Here is a 27,772-nt window from a genome sequence, read left to right as displayed (position 1 = left end):
TCTTCTTATATATTGTCTCACAGCCCCATGAGCAAAATGCAGCCTGCACGGTAATAATGATGAAACTATCATTCCGGCCACACAAGCGTAACAGCGCCATTGTGGTCCAGTGGTCAGCACGTTGCATTACTACGTCGTCGATCTGTGTTCGATTTTCACCTGAGTAATTTTTCTTTTTTTTTCATTTTTATTGTTAAGACATATAAAACTATAAGGTTTTGAACATTTGAAATTCTAAAGCAGCTGTTTTCTTGAAAAAGATGTGATAGTGTAATTAGAAACTGAATTGGAAATGATCTTATTTTAATATAGTCAGTCGTGAACTGAGGTGGGCCCGTCGAATGCTTGAAACTCCTAGCCTGAAAAGGAGTCCCACTTCGGCCCTGCGCAGCAGATGCCCTTCCAGCCGCAACCCATCTCTGGGAAACATCCACACACACTACGGACAATTTAGCCTACCCAATTCACCTGTACCGCATGTCTTTGGACTGTGGGGAAAACCGGAGCACCCGGAGGAAACCCACGCGAACGCAGGGAGAACATGCAAACTCCACACAGAAACGCCAACTGTGCCAAGTCTCGAACCAACTACTCAGCGACCTTCTTGCTGTAAGGCAACAGCACTACCTACTGCGCCACTGCTTCGCCACAAACAAACGAATATTAAACAAATATACTTCATTCTAAATAATCACCTATGCAGCCTTATATTTATTAAACTCATTGTTTTGCAATAATTTAATTGCATTATAAACCTTATAATTTGCTGGAGTATTTCTTAGCATTACCTTTTTTTATATTTTATTTTATAATTAGCATAATTTATTTCATTATTTAACAGATGTAATTCTTCCATTAATAGCTTTATTTCTATTTCCCAAGCTTTGCAATAACCTGATTCATGATAAATAATGATCTCGTCCTTATGCACCCAAAACGCTGAAATTAAACTCCTTTCTTTTAAACTGAAACGACTTCCTTTTACACTGAGAATTCATGCACATACACAAATGAAATCACTTGCATATATGTAAATACACAACTAAATGTATATATGTTTGTGAATTTTGTTTTCAATGTTTGCACAAGTGTTCTGTGGGTGTTTATGCTCGCATCCAGTTTATATTCATATTCAGAGTTTATAGGTGCACATGCATAAAGTTTATATGTATGTGTCTGATAATGTGGGTGTGCAAGGATCGAGTTTATGTGAGTGTATGCTTCAAGTTTTTATGTATATATGCAAGTTTTATATATATATTGTTTTGAATATCCAATATGTTTATGCAAGTAATTTATGGGTGTATATGCACGTGTTTTATGTATGTTTTGATAACAAAAGTTTGATTTAATTCCCACAGTGCACCCAAATATTTTTTGTGTGTTCACAAAAAGACAGTAACGCAAAGGTTTAGAACCTTGTGAGAATTTTATTTATTTATTTATTTATTTATTGGGTGAACTATCCTTTAGATAGCCTAAGTGTGTGATGCTTTTGTTTTGGTTTGGTTTTGTCCCCACATTAACAACACGTGTTTGGCAAGTCTGAAATCCATCAGGATGCAAAGATCACTACGTGACCAAGAAAACCTTAATGGAAATTATTACAGCGGTTTCCCGCTTGTTGCTCCACTGCTCTCCCATTTCAGCAGCGAAACAGGAAGAGGAGAAACGCACCGACTTCTCAAATGTCATGCGAAGGGTGGAGAGTCGATGACGTTCGACGCTCGCAGAAAGGGAGGGGCAACGAGAAAGAAAGGGAAGAACTTTTTCCGACAGGGTTTTTCTTCTTCTTCTTCCAAACAGAATTTCCAAACAAAACGTGCTAATATTGTGGCTTCAGACTCTGAAAGAATGTTGCGATAAACAAACGAGAGAGGAGGAGGAGGACAGTTAAACGAGATCATCTTCCTCCCTGCAACAGATGACAGCATTAAACACTGACACTGACACATCTTGAAGTCGGTGGCCTATTGACAGCATTAAGGTAACGTTATGTTTTTACTATTATTTTATATTAATGCAGTTCGCTTAGTTGTTTATAATCGAAATAGACAAAGCTGTGTTGTTTGTGACGTGCAGTAACTCTTGGTGACCACGGTTAGCTTAGTTTTATAATTGGACTTTAGTTTGACATGGGCGAAAATGATCATTTATCACGCATTCAAGCCAAAGCTTGTTTCCTCGCACAGCACAATTTAAAATTTTAAATACGTTTTATGTTTTACATGTAACGTTATTTTTATTTAATTTTAGCTAAATTTACCCCTTTGTAATTATGACATCATCCTAAATGCGATGTTGCTAAACATACTTTTGTGACACAAGCCTCTGCTTATGAAGTTTATTTTCTGTTCGCTTTAAGTAAATGTAGCACGGGGGCAGGTACTGTTCTAATTCAGTCAATGAATATTATTGAACCACACAAAAAATGCTGGGTTTCACACAATTCCTTCATGTTGTCCCAACACTAATTGATTACGTTTAATTGTTTTTACAAATTTAAGTTGATTGAACACAAAACAATTAAGTTATTGCAAAAAAAGAATTGTGTTGATTCAGCTGAAAAAAAAAACAAAAAAAAACCTTTACTTGTTTAAAACCTGGTGCATAATCAGTGACATGAAATGGTCTTTAATTAATAGGTCACCCAAATGTGAAAATGTACTCGCTTTTCACTTTTAATGGTTCCGAACCTTTATGATTTTATTTTTCTTCTGTTGAACACAAAAGAAGATATTTTGAAGAAATCTGTAACCATAGACATCTATAGCATTTGCTGTTCCTACCATGGAAGTCAAACAGATTTTCAGTTTTCTTTAGAATAACTGCTTTTTTTGTGTGTGTTCAACATTAAAAGGAAACTCATAAAGGTTTGGAACCACTGGGTGGAGTGTAAATAGTGACAAAACTTTAATTTTGGGGTGAACTATAACCTAAACTGTGGTCACTTAACATAATATTGAATTGAATTTTATTTGACAGATTTTAAACAAACTACAAAAATACAAGTAGCCCATACATTTTGAAATAAAACCGCAGAGGATAAAAACACAATAAAGCCCTGGGCTTGTTTTCATTGTGGTCCTCGCTGTTAAAAAAACAAAGTATGGCTGCAAAATACAGTTAATGCATAAAACAAACAGTGCCTCCACATTTTAAAACAGAAACAAAATTATTTACAATACAATAACATATAAAAAAAAAAAAACCTCATCATCCATCTTTTGATCTTTTTTTTATCATTCTTAAGTCTTTCATTTCCTTGATCTAATTTGGTAAATTGTTTCACATTATTGCACTTGTATATAAAAACAAATTTTTCCCCACTACACTTCTAAATTTAAATAAACAAATATTAAAATCCCAACACTTTGAATGAATGCTGTTGATTTGAATGCTGTTGCGTCACTACTTAAAAATAGTTCACCAAATTACTAGGAACCACTATATTAAACATTTTATGTATCTTTTCCAGTGTTAAAAAACATACTCTTACCTAATCTTACCCATACTCGTATTTAGGGCCAGACAGAATCTGTTGACGTTTTTTGCTATTTCAGTGCAGAATTTTGTAAAAAAAAAAAAAAAAAACTTATGTGAAATGATTTATGGGAGTGTCATAGCGGAAAATGTAATAGATAAAATAAAAAAAGAATACCTTTTTAACTGTTTTTTAATGTTTACATTGCAAATCCAAATACTGTAGATCCACTTATTTGATAAACAAAGCAAGTCTCTCATGTAATACATCTAAAACTAATCTCTTAATATATCTACTAAAAGACATAAAATATTACTTAACAAACTGTATTGTAAATAAATCATATGAACATTTTTATATTAGTCAATAATATTGCTGAAATTAATTTCAAACCTGAATAAATATACATTTACATGCATTTACACAAGTAAATAAATAGACTCAATGATGGGCTAAAAATATGTGGAAATCTATGGATTTCTGCGCGCACCCATTCTGTGTGGGCCTACGCCTACCCAATTCTTTAAAACCTCTTTTGCTCTAGGATGAATGTTTGAAATTATTAGTACCTATTTATTTTGTGCCTTTTGCAATTTTTCCTTCATACTTTGTGAGCAGTTACTGTACCAAAATGAGGTAGCATAATCAAAGCTCCTGCTAATCTTTCATTATTTTTTTTGCTTTTTTGACACTGTTTTGTAGGTTTTTCGTTAGTCCAAATATAATGTACTGGATTATGACTACAAATGAGTCCAACATTGTGATACAGGTCTTAAACTTCATTCACAGTAGTCTCAAGTCTTAAATTTGACTTGGTGAAATCTGCAGACACCCTGCCTTAAATCACTTTCTTGCAACACACTTAAAACTGGACTGCATGGGTTACAGTGTTTTCCTCATAATGTTTTTCTTTTCTTTCTTTGCACCACAGACAACATCTCCTCAAGCATGACATCTGAACTGGATTCTAGTTTGACCAGCATTGACTGGCTCCCACAGCTGGGTATCAGCACCTTGCGTTCAGGGAAAGAAAGAGTGGAACGGAAAAAAGAGCGAGGAAGAGAGAAGGATATCCCTCTGATACCCGCACTGTCGCCGGGGTCGAACTCCAAAGTGAAGCCCCCTCACAGCTACGCCACCCTGATCGCCATGGCCATCAGCTCAGCTCCTGAAATGAAGCTGAGTTTGAATGATATTTACACTTGGATCAGCGATACGTTTCCGTATTACTGCAGAGCAGGAAGAGGATGGAAGGTAAATGCCAGACCACTACATGACCACTTCCTGGTGCTAAATAATGCATCGTGTACCCAGCAGTGCTTGAACAGGGTATAGAAAGCCTATATAGAAACTATTTTGAAATATACACAAACTCTGCTGCTGAGTTACTTTTACTCAGTTTAGAGAGGGACCAAATACTATCCGAGTTGAATACATTTTACTCAAAGGACTTAGAGATTATTTTTTGCACATAAGAGAGGAATTGATATCCTAATGGGAAAAAAAATTATCATGAAGAGGTTTTTTAAGGTAGGGTTTGTTCCATTTAGTTCTAAATTTGTGTTTAAGAACATTATTTAGAAATTACTATTTTAGGAAATTTGAAAACAAATATATACATATAAATAAATATATTTTCAAACATTTCAGACTTGAGTATATATAATAATGAAGATATATTTTCACATCTTGAAGGTACAGCACGTTTTTATTATTGCGTTTTTATTATTTGTTTTTATAGAATGTCAAAGCAATAAATTAATTAATACATTTTATTGAATAGTGTCAGTGTAACTATACAAATTGGGTGTTTTCACACCTGCCTTTATTTATTTGGTTGAACCACACTAGAGTTGGTTTTCCATCTTGATGCGCTTCGTTTGGGCTGGTGTGAATGTAGCAATCGCACTCCAGTGCGCACCAAAAGCAGACCAAACAAAGCATACCGAGACGTCCTTGAATAGGGGGTCTCAGTACGCTTTCAAACGAACCCTAGACCGGTTTGTTTGAGGTGAGAACGTGATCTGAACTAGAACAGACCCAACCGCAAAAAGCACTGCGCCTTTTTGGACTAATTTAGCTGCTGTAGACTGATGTGCTGTGCATTATGGGATGTGATGGAAAAATAGTTGTTGACAGCACTTTACCAACGATTTAAACAGAGAGAGAGAGAGAGGGAAAACATTACCTGATGGATTGTTGGTAATATTTCCAGAAGATGACCATGTCGCAGTTTAGTTACATTCGGTTATGCCTCCTCCTGAAGTGACTTCCGATGCGCCTTCGCCATTTGTAATGCACTAAAATATTGTTTTCAGCCGCAGCTTCATTCTCGCAATGTATAGTTTATCTAAAGTGACGTATACAAACTAGATAGTATACTATGACCAGGGATGCAATCTGCCAGCGCAGTCGTCCCTCCGTAGTAAAAAGTGACATTTTGTGTCTTCCGGTTTGTTTACTTGCGAGAGTTCCATTTGCATTTTCCCGCACGTCAATTCTGACCAATCGAAAAGCAGTTTGGGAAATACGTTCTGGCCAATGATTGATGTGGATTTTGTCACATGACTGCATTTTGGTTCTTTTCAACTGGTTCGGACAAAATAAATCAGTGTGGTGTGAAAAGGACCCAAAAATGGCAGAAAAATGCTACAATGTATAATTTGTTGCCCTTACCGAGGGATGCCGCAATACTCTATTGAACCATTTGGTACGACCTTCACGGTTCAGTACACAGAGAGTTTTTTTTTTTTTGGTTTTGAATTAAAAAAAAATAAAAATAATTAGCATTTTCCCCATTGCTTTAATTACTCTCTGAATTGGCTCTCTGCATATTAAAATTGATGTCCATGTGCCGAAACACAGCACCCCGTGAGTAATGTTCTACCACTGAGATGATGGGATAAAATGGGATATGAAATATGATTCTGACAGTATGATAATCTTGGATAAAACTGTCACGGTTACACAGTATTGTGATTACTGCCCTAAAATATGTTCCTTTTAAATGTCTGGGTAAAAAAAAACATCGTTTTTTTAAGAAACATTTCTGATAGTTTTAAGAAACATTTTAAAAGATGTTTTAAGAAACATTTAAAATATTTTGGAACAAAAAACATGTCGGGCTAAATAATGAAAATTAGACCTCTGCTGCCTCGATTAATTTCAAAAACACAGATTTCTTTACAATTTAAAAGAGCATCTTTGGATATCTGTTCTGCTGGAGATACTATTGTCCTAAAAAAACAAACAAACAAACAAAAATAAATAAAAACATTAAAGAAAATCTTACAAATACTGTTGGAACGGCAGTTTACCTTGAAAACAGTTATTGTCCTATGCCTAGTGTGCGTGGTCCAGAATCCCAGAACTCACATATTGCCTCATCTGAAGCGCTGAATGAAAGCTACAATGCTCAATTTAAGTCTTTCTTTTTCTTCAATGGTAAAATGAAATTATGACCAATAATTATGTCCACCAGTGTGACTTAATGAGCATAAACAATCAGTCATTCTTTGGAATGTAAACATTCGGGAAGTTGTGTTGTCTGTAACTTTCTCATTGTGCTGCATTTAATATTAAAAATAGACAAAAGATAATGAAATCACTATGTGCCTGACTGAATAGAAAACACACTCTTTCATCTTTCATCTTTATAACATTAACTGACACTGCACCAGTTTTTGCACATTTGCACCATACACTTTCTTACACACTCACAAAAAATATCACTATGCATTTATGAAGTGTGCTTCACACAGATGAGTGGGCTTGACCAACTACCCGTAGTGGGTCTTCACCCCACTTTTAAACAAACAAACAATCAAACAATCAAACAAACAAACAAACAAACAAAAGGCACTCCCTTACTCTAGCACTTAATTCTTTGAGCACTAACAGTTCCTTTGTATTATTAGCACATCCTGTGTGTACTTCCTCTTCGTGTTGATTTGCTGGATGTCTCCTTAATTGTAAGTCACTTTGGACAAGAGCGTCTGCCAAATGACTAAATGTAAATGAACAGCTATCTCATTAAAAAGTGTTTACAACTGGTTTTTAGACAACAAACTTTCTTTACACATGGGTAAAACAGAGGCTATTTTATTTGCTTCAAGAGTGAAATTAAAAAAAGATGATAATTTGGTAGTTAAGATTAATGATTGGAAAATTCAGTCAAAAAATGTGATAAACTATTTGGGTTGCTTAATAGATAATAAATTATCAGGAGATGCTATGGCAAAAAAAGTTATTACGAAGATTTGTGGAAAAATTAGGTTTTTAGCAAGGCAATCTGATCTTTTGGATGTTCATTCTTTACAATTGTTGGCAGGAGCTTTAATTCAACCCCATTTTGATTATGCTACGTCATTTTGGTACAGTAGCTGCTCACAAAATTTGAAGGAGAAATTGCAAAAGGCACAAAATAAATTAGTACGAATAATTTTAAAAATGCATCCTAGAGCACATTTGCACAAAGAGTCTTTTAATACATTAGGTATGTTAACTGTAAGTAATAGAGTGTGTTTTTTAAAACTGGGAATGGTACGTAAAATGTTTAATAATGTGGTTCCTAGCTATTTGATGAACTATTTTCAAATGGTGAGGCAACAGCATTCATACAGTACTAGGAGTTGGGATTTTAATATTTGTTTATTTAAATTTAGAAGTTTAGTGGGGAAAAATATGTTTTTATATACAAGTGCAATCATGTGGAACAAACTACCAAAAGCAATCAAGGAAATAAAAGATTTAAGGTTGTTCAAAAAAGCTATTAAAAGATGGTTGTTTGATGAGGATAATTAGTTTTGCATGGTGGATGAGGATTTTTTAAATTATGTTACTTGAGTGTGAATAGGTTGGCGGCTGGAGGGACATTGTGCTGGATAGGTTGGCTGTTTGTACCGCTGTGGCGACTGTTTGTTTTATTCTTCATTAGTATTATGAAGCCATACATTGTTTTAATTTAACAGAGGACCACAATGGAAATAAGCCCAGGGCTTTATTGTGTTTTTATCCTCGACAGTTTTTTTTAACAAAGTGTATGGAATACTTTTTGTACAGTTTGTCTAAAATCTGTCAAATAAAATTCAATTCAATTCAATTAATGGTTAATCCTTAAATCCTTAATTTATACAGTGAGGATTATACACAGTATGCAGTGTATATTTTTCAGTTGTAAAATTACTGTTATGTACATAAAAAAAACCTGAAAAGCACTGTTTATTTTAGTATTATCTTTGCTATATTGTATTTTGTATTGTATTTTTTACTGAACATATCATACACTGACCCGTACCAAAACTGTAACCTAAAACCGAGCCAAACAGTGAGAAGTCTGTATTGTTGCATCCCTGGTACACTTAAAACTACTTCTTTAAAATGAGATGAAACAACACTTGAGTTTTAGAGTTTTCTTTTTTTTTCCCCAATACCTTAATTACTTTATGTTGAATCCACTTAAATTTGTAGAAAAACAAAATAAGTTTCCTGAATTTGTTCATGTTTTCCCAACAAAAATTAATTGTGTGGAATGCATGTATGTACTTACACTGTAAACAATACTGGGTTCCACATAATCTATTTGTCTTGGGACAACATGAAGGAGTTAACTTATTAGTTTTTACAAGTTTAAATGGATTGAACATAAAGTTAATGAATTTATCCTCTAAAAAACTGAACAATTGTGTTGTTTCAGCTTATTTTAAACAAATAATTTGAACAAATGGCAAGTGATGTTTTTGGTTAGAGTTAGAGTTGCATATAATTATGCAAAATGTATTGTTATTATTATTGTAAGCGCATGTATCGTATTACAATGAGACTAAAAATATCATAGAAACATAAATAAACATGCAAAGAATTATAAATAAATCCACAAAAATAGTTTACATTTTTACGTCCTTATATATGTAGATATACGTAGTTTTTCCATATTTATTTATTCATGTATTTATTTACACATTTATTTATTTTCACGTTTATTTTTCCCATATTCATCTATTCTTTTTTTCTTTCATTTTATTTTGACGTGTATTTTGGCAGCATCCCATAATTTGTCACACAACAATTGAGAGTATTTCCGTTAAAATCACTCATCGTGTCTTAGATAACTAAAACAAGCTCATTGTAGTTTTTCAAGTTTCAAATGTCGTTCATAATACAGTTCAGTGTTTTTGAATGTTTTAAAAACATTTTTAAGCAACACTAAGCTTGATCTCAGCGCCCTAAATGTTTTACAGAAACTATATTACCAGCATCACTTAACCAGTTTGTGCTTGTAAAGATGCCATTTTTTTTCTTCACTCACATTTGTTTTTCTTGATGGACAGATTGACGTTATGCTCTCCATTTGCAGCATATTATGCAATATACAGGTGGTGATACACAGAGATATGGGAAATGTGTTGCAATCCCTTCAGAAGGTTTTCTCAAGTAAATTCATGAAGTGATGATTCATGATATATGATACTCTTTCACTGGAAATGATAAAAACTCTGAGGAATCTACTATATGCAGATTTTAGGAACTTTTTTATGTACAGTACATGTACAGTTTACACGGTCTGAAAGTTTGGATTTGGTAAAATTATAATTTTTTTATGTTTTTTTTTTTTCGGTTGTTTATTTTTCTCCATACTGAAAGTTCATTATTTATTTTTATTTTTTCAAATGCTTTCCATGGTACCTGGGCTGTATTTATTTGATCAGAAATGCAGTACAGTAATAATATTGTCAAATAATATTACAATTTAAGATAGAATTCTATTGAAATATATTTGAAAAGGAAATGTATTTCTCTAATCTGACATTTCAGCACCATTACTCACTACTCTTACATCTTTCAGATAACATTCTGATATAATTATTTGATTATAATTATAATAATTGTTATTAGTTATTATTAAGTTATTATTATTACTAACTTAATAATTATTGAGTTATTATTATTATTAATCATGAAAACAGTTGTTTCTTTTATTCTTTTATGATTACATTATTCTAGATTCAGACAGAAATTTTAAAGGATTCGTATTTATTTATTGTAGAAATATTTTATACGATTTTTACATATTTTACTGTCACATTTGATCAATTTCAGCTTTAATGAATAAAAAAGGATTTCTTAACCCACTCAAAACTATTAAACAGTACTGTATGAAAAAATTGTAGATACAAATAGACGCATATGTTTTTTTTTTTGTTCTCTTAGAACTCAATTCGCCACAATTTGTCCCTCAATAAATGTTTCCGGAAAGTTCCTCGACCTCAGAGTGATCCTGGAAAGGTGAAGTCCAATCATTTCATTGTTTTGTTCTTTGATATCTACAGTTAGTTATTTGACATAATATTATTGTTTCCATACTTAAACCTTTTCATACATTTTAAATACTCTCTAACCCACAGACTTCTAGGATTACTTTACCTTAATCTAAAATAATTACCTGTTTTAGGGATCATACTGGACGATGGATGTACCGCCTGAATCCACTCAACCGAGAGGAGTCAAACGTCCTTATCCTGAGGATGAACAAGTAGTAGTAAGTAGACCTGTCACAATAATCATTAATGATTATCAATCGACATTTCAGGCAATACATACAGTAGACATGACAGTTTAAGGGCCTACTCACACTATGCCATCCGTACCGTGCCCAGGCCCGTTTCCCGGATCGTTTGAGAAGTGTGAGCGCGCTGAATCGGGCTCATGCACGGTTCACTTGGCCAGCCCTGGCCCAGTTGAAAGAGGTGTGCCTGAGCCAGGTTCACTTGGGCTTTGCGCGGTACGCTTGTGTGTGAGTGCAAAACGCGCCAAAGCCTGAAACTGAAAGCGAGACATGACTTTTACGGGGCTGTTTCATATGCCGTAGTTTATTAAAGACACAAACCCCTCACTGCACGACAGCTGCGCGCCTTCAGCAGACCTCCTCATTCCTGCAGCACGAGAGCTTTATGATTGTTTATAAGCGCCAAAAGTGGCGGATCTGTTCGGCGAAATATCTGATGGCATATCAAACAACTGAAATGATATAACTAGAGAAATCTCCACTGTGATGCTGAGTGAGAGAGTGCTTCTCACTGAACAGCGCAGCAGCGATGACGTAAGCGTGCCGAAGCCCGTTTGTGGTGTGAGCACGGGCCGTCGGAAGAGACGGGAGGGGAGACAAGCGTGCTTTGGCCCGGTTCGAGGCAACTGTACCTAGTGTGAGTACGGCCTAAATCAGGTGTGGCCAACCATTATCCTAGAGAGCCACCTTCCTGCAGATTTCAGTTGCAACCCATATCAAACACACCTGCCTGTAATTATCCCGTGGTGTTCAGGTCCTAATTGATTGGTTCAGGTGTGTTTGATATGGGTAGCAACTGAAATCTGCAGGAAGGTAGCTCTCCAGGAACAGGGTTGGCCACCCCTGGTATAAGTCGTCTGTAATGTTTACTTAAACATGAATGTCATCAGCATTAAACTCCTTCAGAAACAATGGTTACTGACAGACAAAGAACGGTTAAATTTTCACATTTTCCTAAAAACTACTAACAGTTTGGAAACTCCATTTCAAGGCTGCAGTGTGCGTCCTTAAAAGTGACAAGTCACAAATAATGTCAGGCATTTTACCAGCACATTTACTGTACATTCCACATCACCCGCATCAAAGATGACATAGAGACATTTCCTTTTTTTCCTTTTTAATCAAGTTACAGAATCTAAATAACCTCTAAAATGAATAGTTTTGTCCCTAGAAAGTAATTGTGCTTATTTGCATTATTATGCTGTTGTATAATCAGAGGTGGCAGCACGGTGGCTCAGTGGTTAGAACTATGGCCTCACAGCAACAAGGTCGCTGGTTCGAGCCCCGGCTGGGTCAGTTGGCATTTCTGTGTGGAGTTTCTCCCTGTGTTGGCGGTGGTTTCCTTCAGGTGCTCCGGTTTCCCTCACAGTCCAAACACGTGCACTATGAATGAATTAAATGAACTAAATTGTAGTGTATGAGTGTGTGTGAATGAGCGTGTATAGGTGTTTCCCAGTACTGGGTTGCAGCTGGAAGGGCATCCTCTGCGTAATAGTTGGCGGTTCATTCCACTGTGGCGACCCCTGATAAATAAGTGACTAAGCCGAAGGAAAATGAATTACGAATTAATAATCAGAGGCATGAACTGGTCTGAAAGGAACAGTTCACCCAAAAAATTATAATTTACTTACTTTAAGAGTTTCTTTCTACTGTTAAACACAAAAGAAAATATTTTGAAAAATGTTGGAACCATTGACATCCACAGTAGGAATGAAAATTCCATAAAAGTCAATGGCTACCAGTTTCCAAAGTTTTTCTAAATATCCTCTATAGTGTTTAACGGAAGAAAGAAACTCAAACATGTTTAGAACTAGCGAAGGCTGAGTAAATGGTGAAAATTTTAAGTTTTGAGTGAAATGTGTCTGATGTGTGACAATAACATGAGTTGATCATATATTTACATAATAATATGATCACAATAATTAAATCACTATGACAATATTTCACGCAAGAAAAATTATTTGTCGAGACAGGCCAAGAAATAATCACATGAAGGATTTCATCACATCTGTGAGATCAATATTTCACTCACTAATACTTTTGTTTCAGACTCCGTTCCCAGAGACACAACTGCCTGCCAATCAACCGGAGCCCCTCCCCCCTCAGCCAGACACCAAGAGCACATTCCCTCCTCCTCCATGCAAGGTTCGAAGTCATTTCTTCTGCTTTCTGTTTCCATTAAGATCCTCTTAACCCAGAGCTTGAGGCTTAAAACTAAGGAAATGAGCGTGAGATGAACAAAATAGAACGGTTCTGTCACTTCCACTTATAATGAATCTAAATGCATGCATAGTTCAGACATATAAGTTTAGGGGCATTTACAGGACGCTAGGTGTGCAGGTGCAGAGTTTTCAGCCTTTTAAGACATTTTCAAAGAACCAAAAGACAAAAAACAAACTTTTAGGAACATTTAAAATATGTTTATATGAAGCAAATTCATATTTCATATTTCTCAGAATTTTCTCACCCTTACGTTTAATTACTTATCCATGCAATGCAAAAAAGTTTGTCAAGCTTCAATAAAAATTAAAATCATTATGAAAATAGCTGGTATGACTTGTGTGCTATTTTACAAGCTGCAGCTTAAGGATGAAATATGAATATTTTCTTATAATATTTTCTTCCATAATGTGATGTGGAGTATTTACATTTGTAACAAGTTGTTGAAAATGACAAAAGTTTAGGTGGCTTTAATCATTGGTGCTTTTTTAAAATGGAGTTTGAGATGTGGGAACTGCACTCAAATCAGTGTGGGTTTGCGTTAAATTTGCGAAAGAATGAATTTCTGCATACATCACAAGAGAAAATGTGTTTTTGTCCAGAAGAGTTATATTTTGTGGAGATGTAGTGGATTTTCAACCACCGAAAATGCCATTTTTGGTTTTTGGCCAGAAGAAAAAGCCTGCTGAAAACAAGGCTGTGCTGCGCTGCTCTGCCCTGCAGTGTTCAGTGCCCTGGTTTCACTCTCCCTCCAGCTGTAGTCACTGCACTGTGTGTAGTGCTGCACTATTAAATCTATTCATTTCAATGGGTGGGCTATGTAACGGTGGTTTGTTGCTATGCCTACCAAAGCACAAGAGCACTGACAGGACATTTCTATGTTGTATACATGTTCCTGCTGCTTTCAGTAATGCCACTGTGCTGCCATGGTAACGCTGGTAAAATCATGTCTTCTTACTCATTCACTGATCCTTATTTTTATTTATTTATTCATTTATTTATTTTTATCAGTATAATACAAGTTATTGAATTAAAATTGAAAAATAATTGCATTTAAAAATGACTTTATATTATTAAATTAAATTCAAAATAATTATTAGCATTTTCAGTTTCGATTTTTGGCTAAGTGCATCCAGAAATGTCGGTTTCAGGCCTAGAGTTTTCATTTTAGCTTTGATTAAACATTATAAGGTTAGGAAAAGCTAAACTACTAAACTCAAAAGGTATTTTGAATAAATGGTTCTCCAAACCAATGGTTCTCCATTGGTCCCCATGACTTCTGTAGTATTTCTGTAAAGTCTTGTGAAAAATACAGTGGAAGTCAATGCAGTTCAAAAGCCACTTTAGTTCAACTGAAAAAAAAGAGTCTTATGGACATCCTAAGAGGCCATGCATTCAAATATTTTTTCTATCTTGTTTTGTCGTGATCATGACTTAATTATGTTTTGATCTCGACGTAACATATCGTTTTCTCGTGATCTCAACATAACAAAAAGTTATATGGTGATCATGATTTATTTCTTTGCTTGTATTTATTTATGTATTTGTTATTATAAATATATTACCTGCCTAATGTGAAACCAGGCTATTGATAATTTTCAGATGTACACTCTGGCATTTGAAACAGAATATTCCTCATGTAACGTAATGATTGTTTATGATAAGCAGGCAGCTTGAGTGTTAAGCCAAGAGCAGTGAGTCTGCATCGGCCCTGTCAACAGGGAGAGAATAGCCTAACTGCAGACGTGCATTCGTGCAACACAGTAAAGGTGTTCAGTACTAATTCTGATTGCAACTGTATATGATTATATATCATTATTTACAGTAATATTCCCTCAACTGTTACCATATTAAAGCAATTCTATATGGCGCAATCCTGCTTTTGCTTTGAATAACTTTTAAATGTGAATCTCTGCAAATAATGCAATATGAAGCTACTATATGCATGTTACAGTGGGAGGTATCTATTGAGTTTATGATGGAGTGGTGATTAACGATTAATCTGTAATTGATCATTCATTTAAATGATCATCGATCAAGGGATTTTGTGGAAATTGACATCTCTAATACAGACCAACTCAGTTATTTTAAATAAAGAAATTTAAAAAACAATCCTTCTCTTGTGCTTTTGGATACATCATTTTGTATAATTTTCGTCCCTCCTGTAGCTCAGAACTGCTTTGAGCAGAAGTGTGGCACCTGCCCCAAATTTGTAGCATTACATGTCCAGCTGAACTACACTGATTTCTGTAAAAATGCCTTCCGTACAAGCCTGTGTATTGCACACTTAACTTGGTTCCAGCGGCTATGTGTAGGCATGTCTAGGGCATCTAGGCAGAAAAAATAGGTCGCCTGGTCATACATTGGTGGGTGATAATAATAATAATAATAATAAAAATTTTAATATTTAATACATAAATAAATTAAAGCAAATAAAATAAGTTTTGATTACAAGATAACTTCTTGTTTTGTCGTGATCAGGAGATAATTAAGTCATGATCACGACAAAACAATGCATGGCCTCTTAGGTCTTCTGTAGAATCCAAAGAGAGAATTTTTTCTGACATTTTTTATTTTGTGAAAAAAAAAAAAAAATATATATATATATATATATATATATATATATATATATATATATATATATATATGTGTGTGTGTGTGTGTGTGTGTGTGTGTGTACCTGTCGGTCGGTCGGTCGGTCGGTCGGTCGGTCGGTCTGTCTGTCTGTCTGTCTGTCTGTCTGTCTGTCTATCTATATAATCTATCTATAATCTATATATATAAATGTATATGTGTGTGTGTGTGTATAATACACAATAAGTTTATTGTGTGAGTAAATCATGACATAATTTTGTTATATTTTGGCTAAACTGTTATAATAAATAAAAAATATATAATATCATTTATCCAAAGTAAGTTTATCCCTCATTGTTTTTGCAGCAACGTCCAGCCATCCCAGTTCCCTCATCTCTTCCATCAAACCCTCATGCTGATCCTCCTCTTCGCTTCTCCTTTGCTGATTTGAACCTTCCAGATCTGTACAACTCCTTTCAGTCGCTCTGTCGCTCCATGAGAGAGAAGGTCACTTCCCAATGTAAGTAAAACTGCTTTTTCATTTAAGCTCATTAATTAAGATTCACAATTATTAAATCAATCTTTCTCTTTCTCATAGCGGACGTTTCCACTTTACTTGGACTCACCCATGATAGTACACCCCTTCACACCCCAACCCTGCCTCCTCTCTCCCCCTGTCCAAACCCCAATATTAACCAATTTATCAACCCAAACTCAACTCATATCCCAAACCTCAATACCAACGGTAACTTCAATCCAAATGCACCCCATAGCTTTATCCCCACCCTGAACCCAAACCAGAACTCTAGCATTCATCCAAACTCCAGCACTGAACCTGACAAGGTGCTTCCCAACGGTGAGTAAAACTGCTCAGTAGTGATCTGTTGGTGGAATATGAGTGTCCAGATGAACTGATCTTCTTTTTTATCTCCTAAAGTTGTTCCTGCAGACTGGTTCAGTAACCCGGACTCTTTAAGAGAGAGTTTCAGAATCGCCAGTAGTCTGGATTGGGCAAACATTGACCTCTCTTGTCATCCTGGTCAGTACTGCAGTCAGATATAGAATCAATACTTTTGTTTTCCACTCGAAATTTACAGTTGAGTTCCAGAGAAGAATGTCTTGACATGTTTGGAGTTTATTTGGAATCAAAAATGCCCACTTTGGGGAGCATGTTTTGAACATTGTAATGTTTCCCATAATTTAAAGTAGTAGTTAAAAAAACTGTCCAAAGCCAGACAAAGTTTCACTTTGGATGAAAATTGCTAATTGTGAAAATATTTTGTACACTGTTCACGTTAGATTTTTGTTTTATTAAATTTAAAATTAATTTATTTCTGAAATTTAATAAAATGACTTTTTAAAATACTGAAATTAAACAAAGATGCATTATATTGATACTAATTTACAGAAAATGTTTAAGTTTTATTCATTGATTTATTCATTTTTAAAGTTGATTTTGAATGTTGAGTTCTTCAAAGAGTGTAATAAATGAATAAAACGACAAGGTAATAACTAGGGCCAGAGAAAATCTGAGGATATTTTATCCGATTTCTGCTGAGAATTTTGAAAAGAATCTGCTGATTTATGCGAATTGATTTTGGGAGTATCACAACTAAAAACCTAGGGGCCCTATCATACACCCAGCGCAATGTGGCGCAAGACACGGCGCAATAGTCTTTTGGTAGTTTTAGCTTGCCGCCAAGAGTCGTTTTGAGGCGTTGCGCTACGCTGTTTAAATAGCAAATGCATTAGCGCTCATTTGTGCGCCCATAGGCGTTCTGGTCTAAAAAGGTTGGCGTTCTGAGGCAGACCGCTGGCGCGTCGCTATTTTGAGAAACTATAATAAATTTTTCATTAGACCAAAACTAACCTGATCTAAACTCTGGCGCACAGTTGCGCCTCGCTTACACACTGCTTAATACGCACAAGAGAGCAATAGGCAAATATCTTTACATATGAAAAAATTTAAATATTAAGGATATATATAGGATATAATAAGAATAGATATAGAATATAAATATAAAGGATTAAAATATTACAAAACATATTATTTTCTAGCCTACATAAATATGAAAAATCACTGCTTTTATGTCTTCTTCATCTCGGGAGGCTTTTTCAGTTCATTCATAACAATTTGCTTTTGTATAATGTTATTATTATTAGCAGTATTATTTATTATATCCATATTTATATTTGTTTTATTAAAAACAAGCTTAGATTTGCCCACCTGTCAGGTTTTAGACCATATGGGGCATGGCAGGTGTATTTGGAAATAACTCGGTATTTTGACCACTCTTGGTCATTATTGTTCATTTATTCGTTTGCTAGAAATTAGAACTGAATATAGAAATAGTTTTGAAACAAATATTTGCACTTAACAAACGCAATTAATTATTTATAGGCTAATGGATGTCTGTGCGTAAAGGTTTCCCTATCAAAGAGCGAATGTGAAAGTAGTTCCATTATCTCTTATTCTAGTAGATGTTCTGTTAAAAAACTGTCAACTGTTAATTGTTTGCTTGTGAAATGCAAATTTTTTACTCTTAGACTTACTTTGCGTCCTGTAAATAGCGAATGCGCTCTTGGCGCGACGCAGCTGCATCTTAAAGGGAATGGGAGATGAGACTCTAATTGGTTTATTCTCAAAACACACCTATAACTCATTAAGAAAATAAACTCAACCCTACGCAAAGCGAATTTTCCCGTCCGTAAATTAGCAAAAATTCGTTCTGACACGCCCTTAAAGCGTTTGCCCCCTGCGTTTTGCGCTCTGCGCATGGACTGTCAAAATAGAGCCCATAATGTATGAAAAACAAAATAATACGTTTTTACCTGTTTTTAATGTTTACAATGAAAATCCAGTTAGTACGGAAACCCGGAAGGGACGTGATTGTGGGAAAAAAATATTTGATAGAAGAAAAAAAAAATTTGGGCGGGAGAGAAAAAAAAAGTATGATATTATATTTCTAAGGTTTTTGCGTTCTCTCGCAAACATGTTTTGCGTTCCCTCGCAAAATTGTTTCTCTACAAACACTTCCTGTTTGATTCATTCATGTAAACCCATTTCTGCCGAAATTCTCCCATATTTTACTATTCTATCCTACTTTCTTTACGTTAAAGCTGTGCGTCGATCGTCGCCTATCATATGCAACCTCTAAACCAGTGAAGTATAAGCGCTGACAGACGCGCTCCGTACAATAAACTGATCCCAGATCAGCTTCTGTACATGCCATTTAAAGAGACACCTGTTATCAACAAGTGAAGAGCAGCAAATTAATCTTAAGTTTTGTTCTGTTTAATAACAGATGTGTCACTGTAAGAATGCACATCTACAATGGAAGCATCCATTACTTTAGAAACTGCTTGTGCTCATCTCCAGTAACACCAAAAAGTCGCTAGATTTGTCGCTAGTCGCTTTTTCAAAAAATTGTAACTAGGGGAGTCTGAAAAGTGTCTACGTAGGCAACACTTTTCCTAATATATGTTGGTATACTTCCAACAGAAAAGCAATATTAAAGAGGGTGATTTATTTATATATATATATATATATATATATATATATATATATATATATATATATATATATATATATATATATATATATATACAGTTTGTCTGATAATGTTTTGCTTAATGAGAATGCTTCTGGAGAAAGTCTTATTTGTTTTATTTTGACTAGAATAAAAGCAGTTTTTATAAAAAAAAAAAAAAAACATTTTAGGGACAAAATTATAAGCCCCTTTAGGCTATATTTTTTTCTTGATAGTCTACAGAACAAACTATCGTTATACAATAACTTGCCTAATTACCCTAACCTGCCTAGTTAACCTAATGAACCTAGTTAAGCCTTTAAATATCACTTTAAGCTGTATAGAAGTGTCTTGAAAAATATCTAGTCAAATATTATTTACTGTCATCATGTCAGAAATAAAATAAATCAGCTATTAGAAATGAGTTATTAAAATTATTATGTTTAGAAATTTGTTAAAAAAATATTCTCTCTGTTAACAGAAATTGGGGAAAAATTAAACAGTGGGGGGAATAATTCATGGGGGCTAATAATTCAGATTATATTTATATATATATATATATATATATATATATATATATATATATATATATATATATATATATATATATATATATATATATACATATATACAATATATATATACATACATACATACATACATACATACATACATACATACAGTGGTTCTAAAACTTTTTCTCCAAGTACCACCATAATGGCTGGTATTGAAATGCATATTAGGCCTAATTAAGCGGCTACAGCTTACTACAAAACTACAGATTAATATTATGAATATTTATTATTGTCAGCCACTTTAAACATAATAAATAGTTTGAACAATAACACACTTACAGGTAAAAAAAAAAAAAAAGATAAATAAAACGACAACATTTAAATTAAAATGTGATTTTAAAAGTTAATTTATAAAAATTAAACTATATCTGTCGACATTGGGTTATAAAAATACGAGATACTCCCCCAACAACCGTTACAAGTATGGGGAGGAAAATAACCTCAAATGACAGAATACACAACGAACATTAGAAAAATGAAAATAAAATAAAAAGTTTAGCCTATTAAAATCTATTTCCTGATCACATTGTTATTATCATACGCGTCAAAAGGTGAAAAGTGTGTTCATTTTTTTTTTACTTGAATTATTTAGCGATTCCTCCGCATACCACTTGTGGTACATGTACTATAGTTTGAGAACCACTGCTCTATAATATTCAGTTTCAGTTGGAAGTGTATCAACACACTAAAATAAAATTCTCAGCAAAAATCTTGGAAACTTAATAGTTGAAGTGTAGAGCATTTTTTTATACACAACGTAAACACAAAATAAACATATATTTAACAATTTATTTAAAATAAATCTTTTTTTTTGAACAAAAAATAAAAACAGCTCAATACAATTTTACAGACTTGAAAAAAAACAATACATGTGTAATTATCACTGCATCCAATATTCTAAACTGCCCAGCATCACAAGGGGAAGGTTTATGATGTGTTTGTAACTGTTTTGTTTTCATGCAGACCTGTTAGAAAGCATGCGTCAGGCCGAACTGCGAGATTGGGCTCTGGATCCAGCACTCTTCACCTCGCTCTGTGATTCGCTCAACCGTTTCTTCACTCACAAGGGTCTCATTGGCTCGTCGTCTGGTGGTCCATCTTCTTTCGGACACATGGCACCACCTTCTGTCAATATGCCCCCCACTAACCCTCCCACACTGTCAAGTTTAACTCAACCATCTCCACTCATTTACCCCTCCCAGCTCCCTCCTGGCAGCGGTGAAGCTCCTCTACAGGGTCCCAGGAGGAACCTGACCCCTCTTGCCCAGAACCAGACCACACAGACCCCAGGGGGACTGCAGCCCACCACCAGCCAGCCCATGACTCCCAGCGGTATGTCCAGAGATCACTTACGTCCATATAGGAACAGTGCATATTTAGACTACATTAGTGGTGTAACGGATCACAAATCTCACGGTTCGGATCACGTTTTGTTTTTGTAGTCACAGATCGAATCATTTTTCAAATCAGCCAAAAAGGGAGGGATGCTTTCCATTTTTACAAAAACAGCACATCAAGACACTTTTGGCTTTAACAAACAGAACTTAGAACCTGTACATTTATTCAAAATAAAATGAAGAAATAATCAGCTTAATCAAAATAAATCGTAAAATATTCTGTGAAAAATTCACTGTTACTACTACTGTTGCTAATGACGCTAAATGTAGAAATCTTACATTATAATTTGTACAATTCATAATTATTTTTAGTCTCATTTTCAAGAAATGATTCAGTCATTCACTCATAAAACTTCCTGTTCATGTTTTGATGGCTGGTTGTCGCCACCTATTGGTTAAATAATGTAATTGCTGTCGGAGAAATATCCAGCTGCAGACCCGCAGAACCACACACACGTTTCAGGCAAACACAGGCTGTTTCTCAATTCCAAGAACGCAGAGGACAGACTTGCATTCTTGTGGAACCCGGTCTTGCCAGGTGTCCTTGGAAGAATGAACTCGGGAGACCGTGAGAACAGAGAATGCATCCTGTGAGAAATGAGATGCTGCGTTCCTCCTGATGGCCACATGACATTCATGTGTTTTTTAAATGAAAAATTATTTAAACATTACATCAATTATACAAGGACTTATTGTTTTCCTCCTTTTCAATATATATACTATGCCTAAAAACATTATATGCGTTGCACAATATAAATAAAACAGATTTTAATATGGATTTCAGCAAATAAACACCCTTCATGTGTTTATTCCTTTATTAAGATGTCCATAGTAATGTTTACCTTTACCTTTTCATTTAGAGCAACTCCTGAGGTAAATAAGTGATATCTCTGAAAAATTAGACAAATCTTAATAAAATGCTGCGCTTTCCAGTCGCAATGACTTCTGGGACTTATAGAGCAAGATCGGTGCTCAAGTCTGCATTGGTGCATCCTCTATCAAGAACACATGCGGGAAGATTCACGCGTCCTCTGTTCTTGCAGTCTTCAGTATTGGAACTAAACTTGAGAAACAGCCACAATCTAGCACACATGATTTATGATGTTTCCCAGAGATGAGAACGCCAGCTGCAACCCATCTCTGGGAAACATCCATACACACTCATACACTACGGACAATTTAGCCTACCCAATTCACCTTTACCACATGTCTTTGGACTGTGGGGGAAACTGGAGCACCCGGAGGAAACCCACTCGAACGCAGGGAGAACATGCAAACTCCACACAGAAACGCCAACTGACCCAGCCGAGGCTCAAACCAGTGACCTTCTTGCTAAAAGGCGACAGCACTACCTACTGCGCCACCAGCTATATAACTGTCTTTTATAATTTTAAAGGTAAAAAAAATAAAGAGTTATGTTAGGCTATCATAAGTGAGCCTTTTTTTTCGTGATATTGTCTGTTTGGCATTTGTAAAATTTATCATAAACCATTAGGCTATTAGGCCTACCCATCATTTTATTTATTAACCCTTTTAAATAATGTTTTCAGGTTACATTTTTATTTTTAGGCCCATGAGCTACAAGTCAAAAGAAAATCGATATGCTAACTGTATTTTAGCTGTTAAAATAGGCCTACAGTATATTTTCTGATGTTTAATTTTGCATGAGCAAATAGCAGTATAGGCTAAATTACATATCTTTAAATTATCATTCAGCCTACCTGCAGCGCATGTGAGAGGTGGATCCACGCACTATACCCATTTCATTTATAACTGTAAACTTGACTTAGCAGGCCGATCATCTTTAAACTCAAAAGGCATTTTTAAGTGTCCTAACATGACACTGCTGCTGCATAATGGGATGTTTCTTTACAAAACTGTAAAATTGGCTTTTGCAATTTGAAAATGAAAGCAAACATTCAAAATGTTTCTGTGTTTGGTCAATTTCATAGGTTCGTTTTAATAATATAAATATTAATGAATATAATAAATTGTAATATTAATTATAGTGTAGATTATTGTGGGACTGTGCTGTGTCCAACTAAACATTTTTATTAGGCTACATATCCCTTAACTAAAAAACTGCTCGCCTTCGTGACACACTAGTCGTTTTCAAGAGTGCGCCTAGCTGCCGGTGCGCGCTTTAAAGGCTATAAATGGGTGCATCCTGACCTGACGCGGGGAGCAAATCTCTCAACTATTGCTTTAATTGCACAATTTCCATATTGTAATTGCAATTTCATATTATACAATATCTAAATGTGTGTTCTGAAGGTTGGAATGATGGGAGTAGCCCCCATAGTGCCTGGCCTGTTTGAGCATCACGTTAAATGCATATGATGGTGATTTTAATCTTTACAATAAACATCAGTGGATTAATCTAAACCAGGGTTTTTCAAAGTCTAAGACAGTGGGCCTCCCTTTTGACGCAACTTATCCATTGGCGCCCCCCTCCTCCCAAACACGCACGCACGCAAACACACACACACACACACACATATATATATATATATATACAGTATATATATATATATATATATACAGTATATATAAAGACACAGACAGATGCCAGACTGTTAACTCACTTTTATCATCATTTGCATGAAAGTGCAATTATTTACAGAATAATAACAAGTATTTTAATATAACGTTTTTAAAACTAGGATGATGGTTCAATATGAATAGAACAGATCCAAGAACTGTCCATCCCAGTCAAAATAGTGGAAGTTTAGCGGGTCTCATGCTGTCATTAGCCAAAATATTTTGACAAACCACACATAAAGGTCGTGATTGATCAGCTGGTCCTGTCCACGTAAATCATAAACTCAAATACTGATCATCATATCGTCGTCTTTTGGGTTTAAGCCCTGAACTTGAAGGCTTTTGTGGCGAGGGGGCGTGGCCGAGCGCCGTGGGAACGGAGTGAGGCCACCGCGTAAGTGGATACACCTGCGGTGCGCACCTGCCTCAGATCCCACGGAAGGAACTCTGGATCATAAAAGGAGGAACAAGGGCAGAGGAAGCCGAGAGAGAACCGGACCCGGACATATTTTACTTTTGCTTTCAGTTTGACGGCAGTCTCCGTGAGGATCTGCCGTCCGTTTGTTTTGGTTTAGACGGAGCTGCGGTCACTGTCATTAATAAATCACTTTAAAACTGCTTCGGTTCTCCGCCTCCTTCCCGGCGGCCAAAGGGCCGTAAACTTCATTACAGCTTTGAATCGGGGTGGGTCTCAGAAACCTACCCATTGTATTAGCAGGCCTAAAATAAACGTTTAAATATAATAAAAAATACATATAATAATTAAACTTAATAATTATATTTTTATTATATTATATTTTTCCCGCGCCTCCCCTGACATGCTCTGGCGCCCCTCAGGGGAGGCGCGCCTCACACTTTGAAAACCCCTGATCTAAACTATAAACGGTTATCATAAAGTACTTCTGTGTTATTTGACTGTTTGTAACTTCATAAATAACTTCAAAGACTAAATCTCTTTCTCGATATTTGCATGTTTCAAATGCAGATTTGAATGCAGCAATTTGAAGGATTAATAAACGTACGCAAATCACCATTATTTATAATTTATAGTTGCGTGGGTGTTGAGATCCCGATCTTTCAATGATTAACCGTGCAACTAAAGACTGGTTTATACTTCTGCGTCATGCATGTATGCTATGGCACAGCCTACGCAAGGACGCATAGCCCTCGCCGTGGCCGTCCTCTAAAAAAATGTAACTACACGTCGCAACGACGCGTAGCACAAGCTCTGTGATTGGTCGGCTTGTTAGCGCTGACAAGTGTGGGTGAGACTGAGAGCCGGGCGAGTCCGTTGGAGCGAGTGTTTACAAGTGTGGAGTCCTGTAAAGGAGCTCCGTATGAAATGTTTTGTTTTGTGTTTACCTTATGGTTAAAGTTGCTGCACGTCCGCCGGTTCCTTCCTCATAATGAGCAAATTTAAACCATTTGTACATTAAAAAAGCGTTCAGAACAAACAAAACACCAGCGAAGAAACTCGACACGCCATGGGTCACGCTGATTACATGGGGTTGGTGGTTGGGGGTATTCTCTTAGAATCGTCCTAATTTCCTCTCTGTCGGTGCCCCTGGCTCATGACCATAGGTAGAAACGTAGATTTACCAGTAAATCGAGAGCTTTGCCTTTTGGTTCAGCTTCTTATTTAACCATAAACCAGTTATGGAAATAAAGAAAATCCTTTTGCAAGACGCTGATAGCCTTCAAATTAAAAAAAAAAACCATCCTCTTTTTACTCCCCCCTCCTCCTCAACAACAAATCCCCATTGGGACATTGGGAAGTGATCATTGCTATACTGCTCCTAATACGACATTATTTTGCTTTCACGCAGCACTTCATACTCAACCGTTGACGCCATCTGCCCGTCCACCCCTGAAGACTGGCATCAGTGAAGAAATCCAGGACGATTTCGACTGGGACTCTTTGATTGAATAGAATTGATTGTTGGCAGACATGCATATAAAGTAAAAGAAAACATGAGCCAATCATTGAAAAAAGCATCAATATCTGTCAACATGAGGTGAGGCCAGCTAGTTCATCATCTTTCATACATAAATGGAACAAAAGCAGAACCACCTTAACATTGACCATCATTCAGGTCAAGCACATCGTTGTGAACAATCAGAAAATGCATCAAGGTTTACCAAATGCAGTGCAGTGGTATCATGTTTGTTCCTGTTCTGCTCCAGATCTGGAAGACGGGTGGATCAGTTCTGACAATGTTTTCTTTAATGTAACATCCGTTTTCTCTTATCCCAAGTTATACACAGATGGCTGCCTTTTACGTCAGTATATTACAATGTAAATAACGTTAGCACTTCGAAAAGCCAGAAGACCATGGCTGTATTTTTGCTGAATGCTGATACAGGCTTTTCCTACTCGTAATTAGTCGGTTCATAAAAAAAGTTTGACCAAAGAATTTGTCTTAATTGCACTTTCAACAAATTGCATGTACACTAACAATTTTTGTGGGAGATTTAATGGTTCAACAATACACTGAGCTATACACTCGCTGGCCACTTTATTAGGTACAAGTTACTAGTACCAGGTTAGACGCCCTTGTGCCTTCAGAACTGCCTTAATCCTTCATGGCATAGATTCAACAAGGTGCTGGCAATATTCCTGAGATGATGCAAATCTTCTGTTCTACCACATCCCAAACGTGCTCTATTGGATTGATTCCTGGTGACTGTGGAGGCCATTTGAGTACAGTGAACTCATTGTCATGTTCAAACCAGTCTGAGAGGATTCGTGGTTTATGACATGGTGCGTTATCCTCCTGGAAGTAGCCCTCAGAAGATGGGTACATTGTGGTCATAAAGGGATGGACATGGTCAGCAACAATACTAAGGTAGGCTGTGGTGTTGACACGATGCTCAGTTGGTACTATTGGGCCCAAAGTGTGCCAAGAAAATATCCCCCACACCATTACACCACCAGCAGCCTGAACAGTTGATACAAGGCAGGATGGATCATGCTTTCATGTTGTTGACGCCAAATTCTGACCCCACCATCCGAATGTCGCAGCAGAAATGGAGTCTCGTCAGAGCAGGCAACATTTCCAATATTCTATTGTTCAATTTTGGTGAGCCTGTGCGAATTGTAGCCTCAGTTTCCTGTTCTTAGCTGACAGGAGTGGCACCCGGTGTTGTCTTCTGCTACTGTAGCCCATCCGCCTCAAGGTTGGACGTGTTGTGCATTCTGAGATGCTCTTCTGCATACCTCGGTTGTAACGAGTGGTTATTTAAGTTACTGTTGCATTTCTATCATCTTGAACCACTCCGGCCATTCTCCTCTGACATCAACAAGGAACTGCCGCTCACTGGATATTTTCTCTTTTTTGGACCATTCTCTGTAAAGCACAGGTGTCAAACTCATTTCCGAAAGGGCCGCAGTTCTGCACAGTTTAGTTCCAGCCCTAATTAAACACACCTGATCAAACTAATTGAGTCCTTCAGGCTTGTTTGAAACCTACAGGTAAGTGTGTTGGAGCAGGGTTGGAACTAAACTGTGCAGGGCTTCGGCCCTCCAGCAATTGAGTTTGACACCCCTGCTGTAAACCCTAGAGATGGTTGTGCACACAATCAACCATGCCACGTTCAGTCACTTAAATCATATTTCTTCTCCATTCTGATGCTCAGTTTGAACTGCAGCAGATCATCTTATCATCATCATCATATAATTGGCTGATTTGAAATTTGCATTAACGAGCAGTTGGACAGGTGTACCTAATAAGGTGGCCAGTGAGTGTATTATGACAATATATTTGTGTATTATGAAATGATGAATTCTATTGCTTATTACATGTTGTCACATAGCAATTAATTAAAAGAACAATTAAAGGAAATACTTATGATTTTAAAGCAAATCAATGCAACAAAATAAGCTTGGA

At 35.9% G+C, this 27,772-nt stretch overlaps 1 protein-coding gene across 1 annotated transcript; it reads left to right on the top strand.

Moving 5' to 3' along the window:
- Positions 1-1,732: 1,732 nt before the first annotated feature.
- Positions 1,733-27,727, top strand: foxj2 (forkhead box J2). Its single transcript, XM_087286790.2, has 10 exons — positions 1,733-1,987; positions 4,416-4,738; positions 10,694-10,768; positions 10,935-11,021; positions 13,098-13,193; positions 16,209-16,362; positions 16,441-16,698; positions 16,780-16,881; positions 20,911-21,279; positions 25,712-27,727. Exons 2-10 carry the CDS (start codon positions 4,433-4,435, stop codon positions 25,813-25,815), a joined length of 1,551 nt encoding a protein of 516 aa, XP_087142916.1. The 5' UTR covers positions 1,733-1,987; positions 4,416-4,432; the 3' UTR covers positions 25,816-27,727.
- Positions 27,728-27,772: the final 45 nt, after the last annotated feature.

Source organism: Danio rerio, chromosome 16 (genome assembly GCF_052040795.2).
Source record: "Danio rerio strain M-AB ecotype USA chromosome 16, GRCz13ab, whole genome shotgun sequence".
NCBI lineage: Eukaryota > Metazoa > Chordata > Actinopteri > Cypriniformes > Danionidae > Danio > Danio rerio.
This window is presented reverse-complemented; position numbering and strand designations above follow the sequence as displayed.